General features: G+C 43.7%; 1 protein-coding gene across 6 annotated transcripts in view; it reads left to right on the top strand.

Moving 5' to 3' along the window:
• PPFIBP2 (PPFIA binding protein 2) overlaps positions 1-8,224 on the top strand; it is a 195,609-nt gene extending 187,385 nt beyond the window's left edge. For 4 of the 6 annotated variants that reach the window (XM_044680576.1, XM_044680573.1, XM_044680572.1 and 1 more), the window contains 4 exons: positions 754-942; positions 1,549-1,725; positions 5,491-5,556; positions 7,881-8,224. In XM_044680576.1, the coding sequence (XP_044536511.1) occupies positions 754-942; positions 1,549-1,725; positions 5,491-5,556; positions 7,881-7,913 (465 nt within the window). In that variant the 3' untranslated portion in view covers positions 7,914-8,224. Of the gene's footprint in view, positions 1-753; positions 943-1,548; positions 2,207-5,490; positions 5,557-7,880 lie in introns of those variants that run through there. The other 2 variants (XM_044680574.1, XM_044680575.1) reach the window with 2 other exon arrangements.
• Positions 8,225-18,760: the final 10,536 nt, after the last annotated feature.

Genomic DNA, 18,760 nt, shown 5'->3' with positions numbered 1-18,760 from the left:
GAACAGACCCAGTGGCTGGCTCTCCCCGAAAGGCTTGAGGAGCTGGAAACTGCTGCCCAGCACCAAGACCCCCCCGGGCAGGGCCACGCAGACCCCGGCTTGTCCGAGCACCCAGTTCTGCACGGCCCAGTCTTCCTGCAGCACCCTGGGGAAGACGCAGGCGCACCAAAGGGGCAGCTTTCTCCTAAACTCCCCAGCCAGGACCTTCTCGCTCCCGGGAGCCGAGACACGTCCTGTCCTCCTCCTTCGAGGGGCCTTTCGGGGATTTAGATCCAGCGAGGCCTGTGTACGATGAATAATCGATCCCCTAAAGTTACTCCAATTCACATGCATGTTTTCATTGGGCTGGAACCAGTGACCCTATTTTATATGAGTCCAGTGTTGGATAGTATGACTTCAGAGACAGGATCCTGCCGCAGACACACGGAAGAGGGTTCTCGAGGAAGCAGTGGAGCCGAGGGCGAGCGTTCCAGCCCACCTCCGGCCTTGACTCCATTTACTGAATGCCTTTGAGCCACTGCTCTAACCTCACAGGGCTTTGTTTTCAAAATGGGAGACGACATCCGAAGGCCCTCCTCGTTCTAGGCCTCTGATCCTCCTGAATAAAACGTCTTACTTAAGTCACAGCCAGAGCTGATATGAATGAGACCCTTTGGGGGAGGGGGGGCATGATTGTGAGTCAGAGCAGTAGTCTGAGTCCTTGCTTGTGGAGGCTGCTGAGCCCGTGACCCAATCCTTCTGGTCTTTCCCCAGATCCTGGAGCCCCGCTTCAGTGGGGACACTCTCGCCATGCTCCTGAACATTCCTCCTCAGAAGACGCTCCTCCGACGCCATCTAACCACCAATTTCAACGTCCTCATTGGGCCTGTGGCCCAGCAAGAAAAGAGAGACATCATGGCGTCCGCGGCCTATACGCCACTGACCACCACTGCCAAAGTCCGGGTAGGTCCCCAGGCGTGGGCTTCCTCCTTCCCCAGAAGGCCTTCCTCATCAGGAGGCATCGCAGCAGCACCTCCATCCAGAGAGAAGTAGCTGGGAAGCCTGGAGCTCCTGGAACCACCCATGGCATGTGTGTCCGGCTTCTGGGGACTTGGTAAAACCAGAAGTGTTCGGGCCCGCCAGTACCCTGCGGTGCCTGGGGGTGACGAGGCATGCGGGCCCAGGTGCGAGAGGCTTAATGCAGTGGATCGCTTGGCTCTCACTCTGAGGGACGGGAGCTTTCTAGAGCTTTTAGTCCTCGGTGAGGCCTGCAGAGACGGACCAGAGAAAACACTTCTCTACAGGACCAGTCAGAGAATTCCTTAAAACTCTCAAAACTTTTCTTGGCCCTTCCCCAACACGCGACTGGCTTACATAGAAGCCAGCTCTGTTTTGGTATTGGGTATTGTGGGATTTGGGCTCTGTTTTTCCCCATAGTGCACTGCACTTAGTAGATATAGAATAAATCTTTAGTGAATGAATAAATAAATTCATTTCGTATTCTTAAACGTGACTTTCTTTGATCAATAGGTAAAATTACTTTTCTCTCTTTGTGTGGTTGTGTTTTAGCCAAAGAAACTAGGATTTTCACACTTTGGAAATATGAGAAAAAAGAAGTTTGATGAGTCTACAGACTACATATGTCCCACGGAGCCCAGCGAAAGTGCAAATGGCAATCACAAGGCTTATGGGGGCCACCGAGGCCTCAGCCCCAGCCCCGGGGAGGAACTGGACAAACTGGATCAGGTGGGATACGTCAACTGATGTCCCTGTCATCTCCGCATCTCCGTGCCAATCCCAGAGCTTGCAAATAACACTGTGTTAGCTGCCATGTAACCTCCAGCCTCACTCATCTGCATGAACTCACCGAGAAAAGCCAGGCTATAGAAACCCGAAGCATTGTGCCTTGACCCCAGATATGCCGGGCAACTGACTGGGGCAGTTTGAGGGGCTGGTTTGGTTTGGTTTTGTTTTGTTTTTTTCTCTTTGAGTCAACACTTCTGTCCCAGCCTCTCTGGGAATTAGTGCCTTTCCTGAGGACAGGCTGTTCAGACTGTTACTAGAGACCAAGAATGGAAGGAAAACGGTTTTAAGATTATGGTTTTTTAAATGATTCTTAATGCCCATACCCTGCAGAGTCTGCACAAATATAAACACTATTTTCATTTTAAGATGTATTTAAGTGCTATGAACATAACTATGAATAAATGTATAAAATTTTGTTCTAGTTAATTTGTACGGAGGATTGGGGATAAATACACACACTCTCTCTCTCTGTCTCTCTCTCTCTCTCTCTCTCTCTCTCTCTTCTCTTCTTCTTCTTCTTCTTCTTCTTCTTCTTCTTCTTCTTCTTCTTCTTCTTCTTTCCAACTGCATTGCAAACACTTGAAATCGGTCCCTGAGTTCTGACTGCTGAGAGGAACCACCAGCAGAAAATGTAATCCGTGAGGAAGGTTTCCAACCTGGCGGCTTGTTTATTTTAATGCAGAGGGTTGTTGCTTCTTTGTGGTAAGATCAATAATTAATGTTCTTCTGAGAAGCAAAGCCCTCGATGTAGAACTTATCCCTGTAATGGGGCAGGAGGAGGGGCACAGATGGCTTTCTAACCACTATACAATGGAAAAATCGAACCTTGAGCCAGCAAGGCCCGCCATGGCCCGCGTACACAGTCAGCTCAAATCGGGAAGAACAGAGCCAGGATTTCAGTGCCCAGGTGTGGGGAAGGCTCATTTCCCCCCAGCTCTCAGCCTTTCTGCTTCATGAGGAGGAGAGGAGGACCTGGTCCAGCCCCTGCCCCCAGCCCTCCACATTCCACTCCCTCCCGTCTGCAGCAGACGGCTGCCTAGGAGTTTCCACAGCGAGAGCTGGGACCTGAAAGGGTTGGACAAGTTGTCAGCACTGGGGTTGCCTTCCAACTTCTATCTGTGGTCCCATTTTCAAAAAGAGAAAAGCAAGCAGGCAGCCTTCTGTCCACGAGTTTTGCTGTAGCTAACACCCCTCTGGGGAGCATTAAATGTTGTGTCTGTGTTTGGAGGATCTCGGGACCCCCGGCTGCTTGCCCATATGTTTGGGGGTTATGGGGGAGCTGGACATGCTCCGCCAGTGTGTGCTCCTGTCAAGGTTCACTCATGTTCAATCTTCTCCCAGGTTCTGGGGCCTTGAACAGATCGCTTAGCTACTTCAGGACTCAATTTTCTCATCTCTAGAATGGGGAGAATCATAGCTCCCTCCCCCTACCTACAGGTCACCTCAGGTACCTTCCAGCTCTCTTCTAGCCTGCCAAATCCTTATACAGAAACCACTTTCCATCTCTTTTTAAATGACACGTGTTCTCTTCAGCCTTGTTCTGCCCAGAAGGGCTCTCTAGAGTCCAGCCTCACCCTAAGTATGAATCCCCTCTATAATGTCCAGCTGCCAGTGATGGGGAGCTCATTATGTCCTGGGCCAGCCCATTCTTTAATAGAGCTCTAATTAGAGAGCAAAAAAGGTTTTTTTCTTCAGTCAGTCGTGCCAAAATCTTCTCTATGCACCTTCTCCCCATCATCAGGCTCCCCAAGCCAAGCAAGCCCCATCTTGGAGAATTAGCCATTTCTATCTGGAATGGGCCTTTGTGGCCCTCCATTTTATGGGTGAGAAAACAAGGTCACCCAGCTAATATCAGATGGGATTTGAACTGAGGGTGGTCTTCAGTCCCACTCTTAGATGACTGCCTTCCTCACTTTCTCCAGGTTATGCTGAGCAGAGAAAGCCCCAGTTCCTTCCTAATGTGTAACAAAAATAATGCTGGGCTTGAAATCTAGGCGTGAATCCTGGCTCTGACACAGCCCTGAAACCACAGGCAGGTTACCTGACCTCTAGGATCTAGTTTCCTTCCTCATCTGTAAATGGGAAATAATCCTGGCCAGTGACTGCCTCCACGGTAGCGGTGAGAAAGGCTCTGGAGAAATTGGAGAAATTCATATTGTCCAGTATGGCCTGGTATCAAGTCCTTCCACCATGCTTTCGCTGGTGCTCGACTCTTTGTGACCCCATTTGAGGATTTTTTTGGCAGAGTCACTCTAGAGGTTTGCCGTTTCCTCCTCCAGCTCGTTTGATGGATGAGGAAACCGAGGCAAACAGGGTAAAGTGACTCGCCCAAGGTCACACAACTGAGAAGTGTTTGAGGCTGGATTTGAACCCAGAAAGATGAGTCTTCCTGACCCCCCGGCTGGCACCATCCAGGCTCCCTTAATTCCAAGTTGCCGATGTCCTTCCCACCGTGTGGTACCCACAAGTGAACACAGTAACACTTCGGCTATGGCCTGGCCAAGGCGGAGAAGAGCTGCAGCCACCTTCCACCTGGGCATCACACTAATCTTAACAAAGTCTAACGTTGCATGACGTACTTGGCTCACACGTCACTTTTTGTTTGAGACTGAGTTTGCCATTAACACGAACTGTTGGTCCCTTCCAGCTCCCATGACCCCACTGCAAAGCCCGGCTCCCCTCCGGGTCTATCCGTCCACTTCAAAGCCCAGGCTGTGCCCAAGTGTGGTTCGGTGCTGCCCTCTAGAGCAGAAACTGGGCAAGGATGCAGCCTTCAAAGGGAGAGGGCCAGACATCCCTAATCGTCACCCTTTCCTCTGCTCTAGAAGCAGTACGCTGTCCCCTGTGCGATCTGGGGGGGCGCAGAGCCTGCTCCCCATTTCTTCTGGTCCGTTCAGACTCAGAGCAAGAAGGGGAGAAGATGAGGAATGGGCACCCTTGGCATCCAGACCCTGTTGCCTGGTATCTGGTGTGGGCATGCTCTCCTAATTGCCCTTCCTTCGGGGCTTCTGTGCCCCTGACGGACGTGGCGTGTTTCTGATCCTGCTGCCTGATGCCCAGGAGCTGGCGGGCCTCCATGCCAGGGGAGGGGGCTGCAACGACGAGACCGTTGCATGCTGCTGCCTGGAAAGCTCCCTCAGACTTTGCCTCCATCCTCGGGGCTTGGCAGTGCCAGTGGTCCAGGCCACAGGGGTTTTCAGAGGTCAAGCATGTGGATGCCCACGCCATGGGTGCTCTCAAATGCAGAATGCCCGCCATTAAGTCTCTGTGTAATGGCATAGTCTGGTCAGGGCCCTACGGCAAGCTAGCCAGAGTGCTGGACCGGTACAATCTTTAGAAATGTGAGGCATTAACAGCGTTGGAGGACAAAGTCACCCCTCTGCCCCCGCTGCCACCACCCATTGCCAATGGCAAGTAGTAAATCACTTTCCCTGGAACCTCCTCCCTCCTCTGAGGCTCTCTCAGCGACCTGTGCCCATGCCTGGGTCTGGGGAGGTCGCCGCTGCTCCAGAACATTCCCAGGTTGTCTAGACTTGTGTCTTGGAAGCTGACTATAACAGAAAAGCATCCTTTGGGAATCATTTGTCCGGTAGAAGTTCTCCCAGAAGACTCTCCCCTATGGAGAGTCCTGGGGTCTGGGAATCGGACCCCATGATGTGAATGGCTCCCTGCCTGCTCTGACGGTGCTGCTGAATACTTTTACAGATCGAGCCCTCGGAAGGGACGGTCCTCCAGATAGGGGTCATCTCCCAAGGCATTCACAACCTCACGGTAGGTACCCACCTTCCCTCATCCCATCCGAGGCATGGAATCGATGGAACTGGCCAGAGCCCGGTCCTTGGGGTCGTGTGGCGGCCAGAGGCCATACCGGACACAGCCTCGCACCAGCGATTGTGCTTTGCTTTTCCATTCTGTCCAACTTAGCAAGTGTCAAGAAGCAATTTAATTAGCAGGCAATAAGTGGGAAACTACTATGTGCCAGGCACTGAGCTAAGCAATGGAGAAAGATGAAACCGATGCATGGCTGGCTTTCTAAGACTAGATGGGGGAACCCTGGGAAGAGCCCTGAAATCAGACGAGTCAGACGACCTGGGTTCAAATCCAGCTGGCTCTTGTCATTTATTCTCCTTGTGACTTTGGGCAAGTTCCTTTTACTTCTTTAGATCTCAAGGCCTCATTATAAATAAAACATTTTGTCCAGCTTGTTCTGAAAGGTAAAGTTATTCCTAAAATCACATGTAAAATGAGGAGGATCAACTAGACGACTTCTCAGGTTCCTTGGAGCTCCCAGATTATGATCCTAGCCAGGGGAGACCCTCGAAGAGCAGACGGGAAAGAGGAAAGCGCCCCCTGGGCTGGGTAATCGGGGCTGCTTGCTTTGCTCGTGGGGCAAGTTGGAGCAAAGGAAGAAACAAAACCCTATTGATCTGGTCCAGATCATCCACCATGCGCGAGAAGCAGCAAATTCCCCTTAGCCATGCCTGTCTGGGTGCTGTAATTCCATCCTTTTCGAGTGAGTCTGGTTCTGTTTCCGTGACATTCCCCCAGAGTTCCACAGCATCCTCCAACAGCTGACCTGACTGCCTGACGTGTTACAGAACAAAATACATAGGCTTTTTGGAGTCTCCGTGTGTTAATTGAGATTTCCGTTCAATGCTGGTAGGGAGGATGGAGAGCCAGACCTAGAGACTTGGTCTTGGGTTCAAATGTAGCCTCAGACACTTCCTAGCTGGGTGACCCTGGGCAAGTCCCTTCACCCCCACTGTCTACCCTTACCGCTCTTCTGCCTTAGAACCAATATACAGTATTGATTCTAAAACAGAAATTAAGGGTTTTCTTTTAAAAAATCAATACTGGTGATAGTATTTTTTTCAAGTTTATTTCCTTTTATGGTGAACAATCCACAGAATTTCCATCAGTTAGCTACATGCTGGCAGCAGCACCACAGGCATGATGTTGCCTGAACTGGCAAGCCAAGGAGAATGCCATGGACTATCCCAGGGAGCTAGAGCTGGGGGTCAGGGAAAGAAGGGGACAGCAAAGCCTTGTAAGTGGCATGTGCTCCTGGGCTCAACGGGCAGCCAGAAAACTCTCATTCTCCGATAGTGGATCATTGTTTTTTTTGCATTTCATCCTTTTTCTGATTTGCAGCTTGGAGTTTTTTGTCTGTTTTTGTTGCTGGGTATTTATTTTTTTTTACCCACAATTATAATGGCCAGGCTATCAATTTATCTCCAGTAAATCAATGTTTAAATAAACTTCTCATTTTAAAACATTTTGTCCAGCTTGTTCTAAAAGGTAAAGTTATTGCTAAAATGGCTAATAATTATGAGACAGCTAAGTGGTACAATGGATAGAGAACAAGTTTGGAATCAAGAAGACTCAGTTCAGATTCTGAATCAGACACTATAGCTGAGAGACCTTACAGGAGACTAATAGAGGCAGCTGGAGTTCAAAATATGCCTCAGACACTTACTAGCTATGTGATTTTAGCCTCTTTTTTTGCCTGTTTTCTGATCTGTTAAATGGGGATAATAAGAGTGCCTTCCTCCCAGTGCAAAGATCAAATAAGATATTTGTAAAAAGTACTTAGCACAAGGCAACTGGGTGGCTCAGTGATAGAGAGCCAAACCTGGAGACAAGAGATCCTGGGTTCAAATCTTACCTCAGATCCTTCCTAGCTATGTGACTCTGGGCAAGTCAATTAACTTCCATTGCCTAGCCCTTACTTGTCTTCTGCCTTGAAATCAATATAAATTTAAGACTGAAGGTAAGGGTTTTTTAAAAAAATGCTTAGCACATTGCCCAGAACATAGTAAATGCTTTATAGCACTTATTCCCTTCCCTTTGTAAGAATAAAATGTAGTCATATTTGTGAAGCATATCACAAATTTTCCAGCATTATATAATTGCTAGCTATTATTATTGCTATAATTCTCATTCTTAATGTTGTTATATGTTCATTTGAAGTAGAACCAGAGACTTTCTGAAACAGATCTATCCTTGGGCTTTTCTGATTTCAGTGACACCAGTGTTAGAAAAGTGTGCCTTAATTTTTTTATTTTAAGTTTCCATCTACTGTTGTGTACTTTCAGACTGGGCTGAACCAAGATGGGCTATTGAAATGAAACTTAACTTCCAGTGCCAACTACTAGAAGACCAGAAACGGTCAATCACCAAAGGCAAGAGCGCTGCAGACAAATGCCTCCAAGGACCACCAAAAAGAAATATCGGGGCAAACTGAACCAGAGAGTGACCTGAAAGTGGTCTCATCCTGCAAGAGTGATTGAATGAAGAGTCACTTTTGGAGCAGTGATACAGAATGTTTTCTGATAAATCAGATACAATTTAGATGCCTAAATAGGAGTCGAAATGTTTCAGTTATGTTTGCGGCAATCTTTGCTATTGACCAAAACCTTAATATATTTGTATTTTTGCAACAGGACTGGGGTCTCTAGCCTTTTTATTAGAGTTCTTTTTTTCTTTTTCTTTTTTTTAAACCACTACCTTTCATCTTGGGCAGAAGAGCAGTAAGGGCTAGGCAATGGGGGTGAAGTGACTTGTCCAGGGTCACACAGCTAGGAAGTGTCTGAGGCCATATTTGAACCCAGGACCTCACCTTTCTGGGCCCAACTCTCAGTCAACTGAGCCACCCAGCTGCCTTAGAGTTCTTCTCAATGCTGGGGCAGAAGAGTTAGTGTTATTCACCAGTGGATTCTGTAAAGCTACTCTGCCTGATTTCTGCCACATATATTCAGAGTATTTCATGCCATCCTTGAGGACATTGTTCGGTTGAATGGTATGCGAACTTGGAACAGACTGACCCAATCCAGAGATCATTGCTTAACAGTGTCGTACTTGAGGACATTCTGTACTCAAATGCTCTAGGACTCTGTCTTTGGCCCTGTTCTATTCAACACCCTTGTCCGTGAATTGGAGGAAGGCAAATGTAGCATAGCATGCTTATTAAATTCATGGATCCCTAAAACTGAATGGAATGGCTAATGGGTTGGATGGCAGTGTTTCGGTCCAAGAGAGTCTCTGTATGTTAGAACAATGGGATTGAAGAAGAAATGTATCTCCAAACGGAGATATGTGGATAGAGAAGGATCCAGATGGACTGGTGATGAAAAACCCACCTAGGGACCTTCCCAGGGCCATTGAAGCACAAAACCCCTTGAGAGTATATGAAAATACAAGTTTATTTTGCTTATTAAGGTTAGGGAACTGATAGTTAAGATTCAATATATCTCTGACTCTACAGAGTTCTATCTCCACCCACTTTCTACACTCCTCTCAGAAGAGAACCCTTCTGATCTTCTACAACCCTTCTTATCAGCTCCCTGATCTTATCCAACCCCCAAAACCATCTGACTAACTATTCTAACCTTAATTGCCCCTAGAAAGGCTAGTGAGAGTAGACTTACAAGTGGACCGATGAGGAGTACATAGGAATATAAACAAACATCAAAAAGATGTAGAGATAATAGTGAATGGCAAGTTCAATATGTGTCAACTGTGTGAAGGGGCAGTCAAAAAACAAATGCAGGGGGCAGCTGGGTAGCTCAGTGGATTGAGAGCCAGGCCTAGAGACAGGAGGTCCTAGGTTCAAGGCTGGCCTCAGACACTTCCCAGCTGTGTGACCCTGGGCAAGTCACTTGACCCCCAATGCCTAGCCCTTACCACTCTTCTGCCTTGGAGCCTATACACAGTATTGACTCCAAGATGGAAGGTAAGGGTTTAAAAAAAATGCAATCTTAAGGTAAATGAGTAGAAGCATATTCTCCAGGACAAGGGAGATGGATATTTGCCTAATATTCTGCCCCTCCTCAGACTACATCTATAGCATTGTAGTCTATTCTGGGTATGTACCACCCTTTAGGTAGACACTAAAAAGCTAGGAAGCCCAGAGGAGGGGGACCAAGATGGGAAGGAGACTTGAAAAGAGGTTATTTGAAAGAATGAGGGAAGTTTAGTCTATAAAAGAGAAAACATGGGGTAGCATACGATAGCTCTCTTGAAGTATGTGAAATGTTATCAAGCAGAAAAGAGATTAAAATGTGCTTTGTTTGGTCCTAGAAGGCAGAACTAGGACCAAATGATTGGAAGTCATTGTCCTTGCATAGTAGACCCTTGCTAAATTATTTGCTGATTTTGACTCAAATAAAGGAAAGCTTCCCAACAAATTAAAAGTGGAATGATCCGTCGAGAATCTCAGTGGCAATTTTCCTGGGAAGCCTAGATGACCACTTGTCACTTCCAGGGAGGGTCTCATTTCAGGGTTGAGGTGGACCAGGAGACCTCAAAGGTACCCTCCAACTCTGAGCTCCAATGATATAAAAGTACAATTTATGGTGTAGCTCCTGGCCGACATCTGAATGGCACTTAAGAAAGCAAAGAGCTGGCCATTCCCAAAGTCAATGTCAAAAACTTGCATCCACAGAGATCAAAGGGCTAGATTTCATGGGAAATAACAACCCATTATTTCCTATTCTCCCTTCCTATCTAAAAGAGCCCTTTTTAAAGAAAATGCTTGATGCTGGGGACAGCTGGGTGATTCAGTATATTGAATGCCAGGCCTAGAACTGGGAAGTCCTGAGTTAAAATATAACCTCAGACACTTCCTAGCTGTATGACCCAGAGCAAGTCACTTAATCCCAATTGTCTACACTTTACCGTTCTTCTGTCTTAGAATTATACTGATTCTAAGACAGAAGGTAAAGGTTTAAAAAAAAAAAAAAAAAGAAAAGAATTGATACTCTTGTCTTAAGTAACAAACATAAAGGCAATTGAGAAAGTTTATAAAGGGCAATGATGGTGAACCTTAAAGACCAAGTGCCCAAACTGCACCCTCATGCCACATGTGAGCCCCCCACCTCACCCCAGAGAGGGGAGGGAGGAAGTGCTCCCATTGGCAGAGGGGTGGTGATGGGAGAAATGTCCTCAGGTACAGTGGAGAGGGGGAGGGAAACAGCACCTCAGGCACACATGTCATAGTTTTGCCAACATGGATATAGTGAACTGATAGGACTGATTTGACAAGTCACACATGCAAATCTATCTCATTTTTTCATCCTGCGTCATTCATGGGCAGCTGTCCTGTAGGGCAGTGGGGCTTTTCATGCACCAGTTATAGACAAAACTTTTTGACTCAGTACAAAGATGTGTGAGGCAGCCCTCACCTAGCCATGCTCCTTGATGCATCAAATTTAGACCCATGGGCACAGGTCCCTAACTGTGGCTGACCTGCCAAAACCAGGATGAACTAAAGGCATGGTCTCCACATACTTGCTGGCAGGTAACGTTACCATCTGTGGGCTTGAACAATCTTGACAATGTTTATTATCTTTATTACATACCATAGACACTTTTTTTTTGTCAGGGAGAAGGAGGGAGATACTGAATTTAAGACCAAAGTGAAATATGTTATTTCCAGGAAGGAAGAAACCCCAGAAAAAGGAGAATTCCAGTCCAAAAGGAGACAAGGGAAATTCCTGACAATTTTATCAAGCTCTGAACTAATAAAATTTACAATCATTAATGATTTTGGTAGAATGAGTTGATAGACCTCCAATGGCATTAAAGTAACAGGCTTTCCTAGGAAGCGCAGACAGTGGTCCAGTGGCCCAGCTTTGTCCAATTTACTCAGCAACATGCCAAGGACCACAACTTTGCTCAGATGATAAAATTGCTTCAAGGTCAATTGGTATGGAAACCCTGACGCCTGGAATGTGAGTTTAACAGAAAGAAGAAAATTCCCATAGCACAGCATGCTAAAGCAAGATGAGCTTTCCAAAATGGAAAAGAGTTCTGAAATTTCTTCAGAGCCAAAAACGGAAATGAAAACTGTGAAGCAGCCAGAATCCTAGTTCCCCCTGTGGAAAGATCTGTGGAGGATGATAAATTACCTTCATTACATGGAAGCATAAAGAGTGTTCCATTTGACAAGATGCCTGAAGTGATCATTCATTTGAAGTGCTTGTCTGGCTATAGGCTGAATCTGATCTTCTTGGCTGAGAACTTTTCAAGACCAGTCCTCTTTTAATAACATTCTTCAAATTGTGTGGGAAAGAATGAAGAACAAAACAAATCAATGGGACACTAATACATTGCTGGTAGAATTGTGAACCAATCCGACCATTCTGGAGAACAATTTGGAACCCTGATCAAAGCATTATAAAACTGTGCAAAACCCTTTGACCCAGCAATACCACTATTAGGTCTTTATCTCAAAGAGATGAAAAAATAGGAAAAGGACCTATATGCAAAAATATATTTATAGTAGCTCTTTTGGTAGAAGCAAAGAATTGGAAATTGAGGGAATGTCCATCATTTAGGGAATGGTCAACCAAGTTGTAGTATACGGTTGTGATGAGATATTATTATGATATAAGAAATGACAGTGGAGATGGTTTCAGAAAACATAGGAAGACTTATATGAACTGATGTAAAGGGAAGTGAGCATAACCAAGAGAACATTATACATAATAAAAGCGATATTATGTGGGTGATTTTTAAAATTTTTGAAAATTCAAACCAGAAGCTGAAAACTAATTCAAAACATTGATGAAGAATCTTAAGACCTAGATTCTAGAGTCTCTCCCACCCCCCCCACCCCCAATTTCTTGAATGGTCTAGGAGAAGTCATTTTTCTGGACCCTGCCTTCCTCATCTGTAAAATAAGAGAGTTGGACTTGGTCTCATTTCTAGCTCTCATACTGTTCCTTATCTTTCTATCCTATCTCACTTCCCACCCAGTCTCTCTCCTTGATGTCCCAAGAGAGAAGGATTACCATCCAAAGGAAACTGAGCACTGGATATCCTTTCAATGAACAACTTATTTCCCACTAAAGTTGCTTTGGCACATCAGCCTGGAGAACAATATTTCTGGACAAAAGCATTTCTCAATGCTTCTGGCTCAACAGATCACTTTTTTTTAACCTAACAAATAAATCAAAGCTCTCCAGGGAGATGGAAAGTAAATGGAATTTTCTTTACCCTATTTGTCTTTTGATAGGAATGGTATGTGCCATCTCTTAGTATTTGACCCTGAACAAATCCTTTTGACAGTGAGAACGATAATGTTATGAGCCATGTGGCAACTAGAGACTATTTTGCATCCCCATAAACTTTGTGGGCATTGAGGAGTCAATACCTAGGCCCTGAAGCATGAGAAGACCATTTGTTTTATATTCCTTTCACCCTTCAGATATAAGGCCATGAAATAAGGCATTGTTGAAATGCCCTTTTGTCCTTATCCCAAAGTATAGTCTTAACTTGAAAAGGTCCCTGTATGTCTGCTGCCTAGTTTGAGGGAAGCCAGACTGATAACTTGAGTAAATGAATGTTGTCTGCTAACACTAGAGCAGATTAGGAGGGGCTGATTGTGATCAAATAAGAAATGAAAAACTCAGCTTACGGCAGAATTTGCAGGAGCCCATGTGTCTAGTCTAGATTAGGGTTCTTAACCTAATGTGTGTCATAGATCCCTTTGTCACTCTAATGAAGCTTAAGGACCCTTTCTCTAAATAAAAATTATTAAATTAAGTTTATTTACTTATTTGAAAAATTTTTCCATGGTTTTACATGATTCATGTTCTTTCCTTCCCCTCCTCCCATCCCCCTCCAATACCCAACAAGCAATTCCACTGGGTTTTACATGTGTCATTGATCAAGATCTATTTCCATATTCTGAATAATATTTTTAATGCATAAAGGAACACAAAAGAAATCAATTAGAATGAAATGGTCATCAAATAAAAAAATAAACAAACAAAAAAATAAGGGTCTGTGATCCCTAGGGTCAAGAACCTGATGGCAGAGAATTTTATAGGCAAAGTCACAAAGGAGTACAGCTCAACTTGAGAACCATGAGATATCTAATAACCTACCTGAGACACTTCTGTGCTCTCTCTTCTCTGCAATTTAGACTCCTTACATATATAAATTCTTGGTTGTAGCATACTCAGTGTTATCTCAGAGATGGAATATATCTATTTATCTTTGTGCAAAGCTCTTTGTTAGGATCCCAACTCCATCCCCCAGTTTATCTAAGGTAAACTAGATAAGGTCTCTCCTAGGAGTTTACAGGAACAAGGCAGGAACAAAACAAGGCAGTTACTACAGACCCAGCTCCCTGGACAAACCTATGTGGTCTGGATGGGATAAAATAAAATAAAAATAATTTGGAGGAAAAGGAATGATGAAATGGAGGAATTCTATGTGAGCTGGAAAGACCACCAGGAACTGATGCAAAGTGAAAGGAGCAGAACCAGGAGAACATTGTACACAGAGATGGATACACTGTGGCACAATAGAAGGTAATGGACTTCTCTACTAGCAGCAATACCACAATCCAAAACATTTCTGAGGGACTTATAAGAAAGATGCTAGCCACATCCAGAGAAAGAACTCGGGAGCAGAAACACAGCAGAAAAACAACTGCTTGACCACATGGGTCGATGGGAATATGATTGGAGATACAGACTCTAAATGATCACCCTAATGTAAATATTAATAATATGGAAATGGTCTTTATCAATGACACATGTAAAACCCAGTGGAATTGTGTGTTGGATATGGAAGGGGATGGGAGGAAGGGAGGGAAAGAACATGAATCATGGAATCATGGAAAATTTTTCATAATCAATAAAATAAAAATAAAATTTGAAAAATAATAAAAAATAATTTGGAGGAAGAAATCCCTCATCAGGCACAATATCATTACAGATGCTTAACAGACATGGAAATTATAGATTTTTCTCTCTGTGATGGCAAAGACCTTTTATTCCAAAAATTAAGGGGGTCCATGGAAGGGTTTTGAGCATAACAGTAACCTAATCATACCACTACATAAGAAAAAATTAACCAGGTGACAGAGTAAAGGACAGATTGTGTTCACAATCATAAATAATCCCAGTGAGGAAAAAAATGACAGAAGCATCTAAAAGAACCCCTGCTCTCTAAAGAACTCAATTAGGAAAAAAATTTTTTTTAAGGCACATACAAAAGATGGTAGGAAGCAGGACATAACCCAGGACAAATAGAAAATTTCAACTTCACAAGTACAAGACTGGGGAGATATAACTACATACCAGTTTGTCTGAAAAAAATCTTAAAGTTTTAGTGGGCTACACAAGCTTAAGAGGAGTTAGCAATGTGATAAGATGCCCCAAAAAGCTACTTTGATTTTAGGGTATAGAAGAAAGCTAATGAGGTGATGGTACCATTGTACTTATTCTGATCAGGCTTCATCTGATGTCTTCTATTTAGTTCTGTGCACCCACATTTTAGGAAGGATACCAATAAACTAGAGTGCATTCACAGAAAGGCAACCAGGATCCAAAATCATATCCTAAGAGATTTGGTTGCAGCAACTAAGAGTGTTTAGTCAGAAGAGAAAACTCAGCTCAGGATGATAGCCATCTTCAAAGATCTGAAGGAGTGTCCTGTGAAAGAGGGATTATTTGTTTGTTTGTTTTTTTTTATAATTTTTTTAAACCCTTAACTTTCTGTGCATTGGCTCCTTGGTGGAAGAGTGGTAAGGGTGGGCAATGGGGGTCAAGTGACTTGTCCAGGGTCACATAGCTGGGAAGTGTCTGAGGTCAGATTTGAACCTAGGACCTCCCGTCTCTAGGCCTGGCTCTCAATCCACTGAGCTATCCAGCTGCCCCTAAGAGGGATTATTTGGATTCCACAGGCTAAGAATATTTAGTTTGATAGAGCAGTCATTTAATTTACTTTGACCACTGATAAATCATTTCATCTCTGCAATTCACTTTCCTCATCTGTAAGTGGGGATCAGGCTACTTTTACTAACCCCCTACCACCAGCACCACCCAATTCCATTCTGTAACTGACTTGAACTTAATCTCTTTGGACCATTTTTATGAAACCCTGTTAACTGTTGGGCTTTTTTAATTAAAAAAAAAATAATAATCAACAAACATATTATGTGCCAGGAACTGTCTTACGCACTAGAAATGCAAAGCCAAAAAAGAAACAGCCCTCAAGGGCTGTTTTCTGGATGAAATAAAATATGCATATATATGTATGTGTGTATGTACACAGTGTATTGTGTAAATGGAATTAGCTCATCCTCATTCATTGTTTAGACTTTAGCCATCAGAAATAATGTCACCCCAACCAACTTAGAATTAAGTGGGAGGGGAGATGAGTTACCCACACGTGACAATAAGTAACAAATCAAGAACAAGGGACTGCCCTTTGGGCAGTCCAAATCAGCGTTGAGGCTGCCATTTGTCCACTTGAAATTGAAGGTGGATACAGGAAGTGATGAAAGATGCTATCCTTTAAATATGATGGTAACTTCCTGTGGGGGCAGTTGGCACTTTGAACTTGGTGTAGAAGGATCTCTGGTGAGACCTCAGACTGCTTCCCTCTGAATTGTCACTTGTAAGTTAGGCTGACTTCCTTTCTCCTCCCTTGGCATTTCTGGAGGCTCTACCCTCAAGGAAGCCTCTCTTGCCTCTCTAATTTAAAAGGCCTTGTGGCGAGAAGCCTTGTTTAATTAACTTCTGTGTTCCTCTGCTGGGGCCTCTAAATTCTTATCTGGCCGGGACCAGAGTTTCTCTCTCTCAATTTCCCTACCTTCAACTTTCCTAATTGTAAATAAACTTCCAAAAAGTCATCCTGACTTGGGTCTATTTTAATTTGAAATAGTTAATCCGATTTCTGGTGATCATACCTTAAATATCTAGTTTCCTCTCTTACAGTATATGAAAAATAAATGCAAGATCATTTGAGAGGTTTCACTAGCAACTGGTAGGGAGAGGAGGATTAGGAAAGGTTTTATATAGGAGATGGAATTTGAACTTTGAAGGAAATTAGGGGTTATAAGAATCAGATCAAGGCAAAGGAAACAGCCATAGTAAAGACTCAGAGAAGAGAAAGGGAATGCTATGTCTAAGGACAGAAATCAAGTCAGTTTGTAGGGCTCATAGACTTTGTGAAGGGTTAACCAGGGCAAAGAAACAAGCCAGAGCCAGGCTGGAATGGGCTTTGAATGCCAAACGTAGGAGGTTGTGTTTGATCCTAGAAATAATAGGGAGTCATTTGAGTTTATTGAATAGAGGTCTGACAGCCTGGCTTGTGCTTTGGGAAAATCATTTTGAGAAATACCAGTTTCTTTTGGAGTGAATTTTTTTCTCCAATGGTGGACTCACATTATAATATAGGTTATCTCTTCAGTTTCAAAACTAACAAAACCATGTAAATTGGCACAACCATTTTGGAAAGCAATTTGGAATTATGTAAATAAAGTGATTAAAATGTTCTTATTCTTTGTTCCAAAGAGGTCATTGATAAGAATAAAGACCCCCATATATACCAAAATATTCACAGTAGTACTTTTTGTGGTAGCAAAGAATTTTAGAAACAAAATCCCCCATGGATCAGGGAATGACAAAATAAATTGTGGTTTTTGAATGTGGTTGAACTTTGGGCAACTCTACCTTACTTAATTCCAATTCATGAGCAAGTCAAGACATCATCCCACGATCCTCTTCAAAAAATGAAGGATGAGCAACAACTTAAATGTAATGGAATATTATGCTGGAAGAAGTGATGAATATGACAGATAAAAGGAATTCGGAAGGTTTTTTATGGCCTGATACAGTGATAAGAACTAGGAAAGCAGCAAACACAATGAATGAGCACAATGTAAAATAACCCAAAATAATCAAAAGTGAATGCTGCAGAATTTCAAATAAGCATGATCCCACAGAAGAGAAGATGCATCAATTCTATTCCTTTGCAGAAGCAGGACATAGGTGAGCACCTACATTTTCAGACTTTTTTGATATACTGATAATTTTTTTTTCCTTTTCCTCTTATTTTTTAAAAAAACATTATTTGTTGTATGGAATGGCTCTCTGGAAGGAGGTGGGGAAGGAGTCCTGGAATAAATTCTGGTGTCATTAAAAAAAAAAAGAAAGCAATAAAAATTTATGTTAAAAAATAAGCTGTCTAGGGTTGCTAAGGTTCCATCTTATTAAGTTTAGATGGGCATGTATTAACATGTAGGCAGCTACTGCTAACTGGAGTCGGTAGGTGGAGGGAGGGACGTGTCCTGTCTTTTGTTGTTGTCCTGTGCTTGTTCACTCCTGGTGGTTTTCCTTCCTGTCTGCCTTCCCCATTCCCACTCCAATATTCCTTTTGCAGAACTTGAATTTTAATATTTCAATAATAAAGGTCTATTTTATTCTTCTAGAAACTAATTTTTTACCTATTTTATATGAAAGCGCCATGTAAGAATGCCCTACCTGACAATGGTTCTCTTTAAGACTAGGCAAGAAGCGGGCAGCTGGGTGGCTCAGTGGATAGAGAGCCAGGTCTAAAGATAGGAGGTCCTGGATTCAAATCTTGCCTCAAACACTTCCTAGCTGTGTGACTCTGGGCAAGTCACTTAATCCCCATTGCATAGCCCTTCCCACTCTTCTGCGTTGGAACCAGTTGTGTGAAGGGAATCTCCTGGGATCTTACCTTTGTCCAGGGACGCTAGCTGGACATCACATGACTGGATGTCACATGAGAGCCCTCTAAACATAGGTTGCAGGTGAAGTGACCACAATGACCTGGAAGGGATCCGGGATAAAGGAGAAATAAACGGCAGTGTTGCAGGATGCTGGCTGAGAGCCATGAGGTGGCGTGCCACGTGGCTAGACTAGAATGAGGTTAGAAAAGGCTTCCATCTCCCTCTATCTCTAGGCTCTTTGGTTCGAGAAAATATTAACAAACTCTATGGAAACTATGAACCAGAGTTTTAAATTTAGCTTTAACACGGTACATGGTATTGATTCTAAGATGGCAGGTAGAGATTTTTTTTAAAAGACGCTAAAAAAAACCCTCATAAAAGACTAACAGCTTTCTAACTCTCCAAAACTCTTGATAAAGAACAATCCTGAATTGTGGGTGGAGGGTTTGCATGCATCTATAATACGCACAAAACTTTAAA

Source organism: Gracilinanus agilis, chromosome 6 (genome assembly GCF_016433145.1).
Source record: "Gracilinanus agilis isolate LMUSP501 chromosome 6, AgileGrace, whole genome shotgun sequence".
Classification (NCBI taxonomy): domain Eukaryota; kingdom Metazoa; phylum Chordata; class Mammalia; order Didelphimorphia; family Didelphidae; genus Gracilinanus; species Gracilinanus agilis.
Note: the sequence above shows the minus strand (reverse complement) of the source record. Positions and strands in the feature narration are given on the sequence as shown.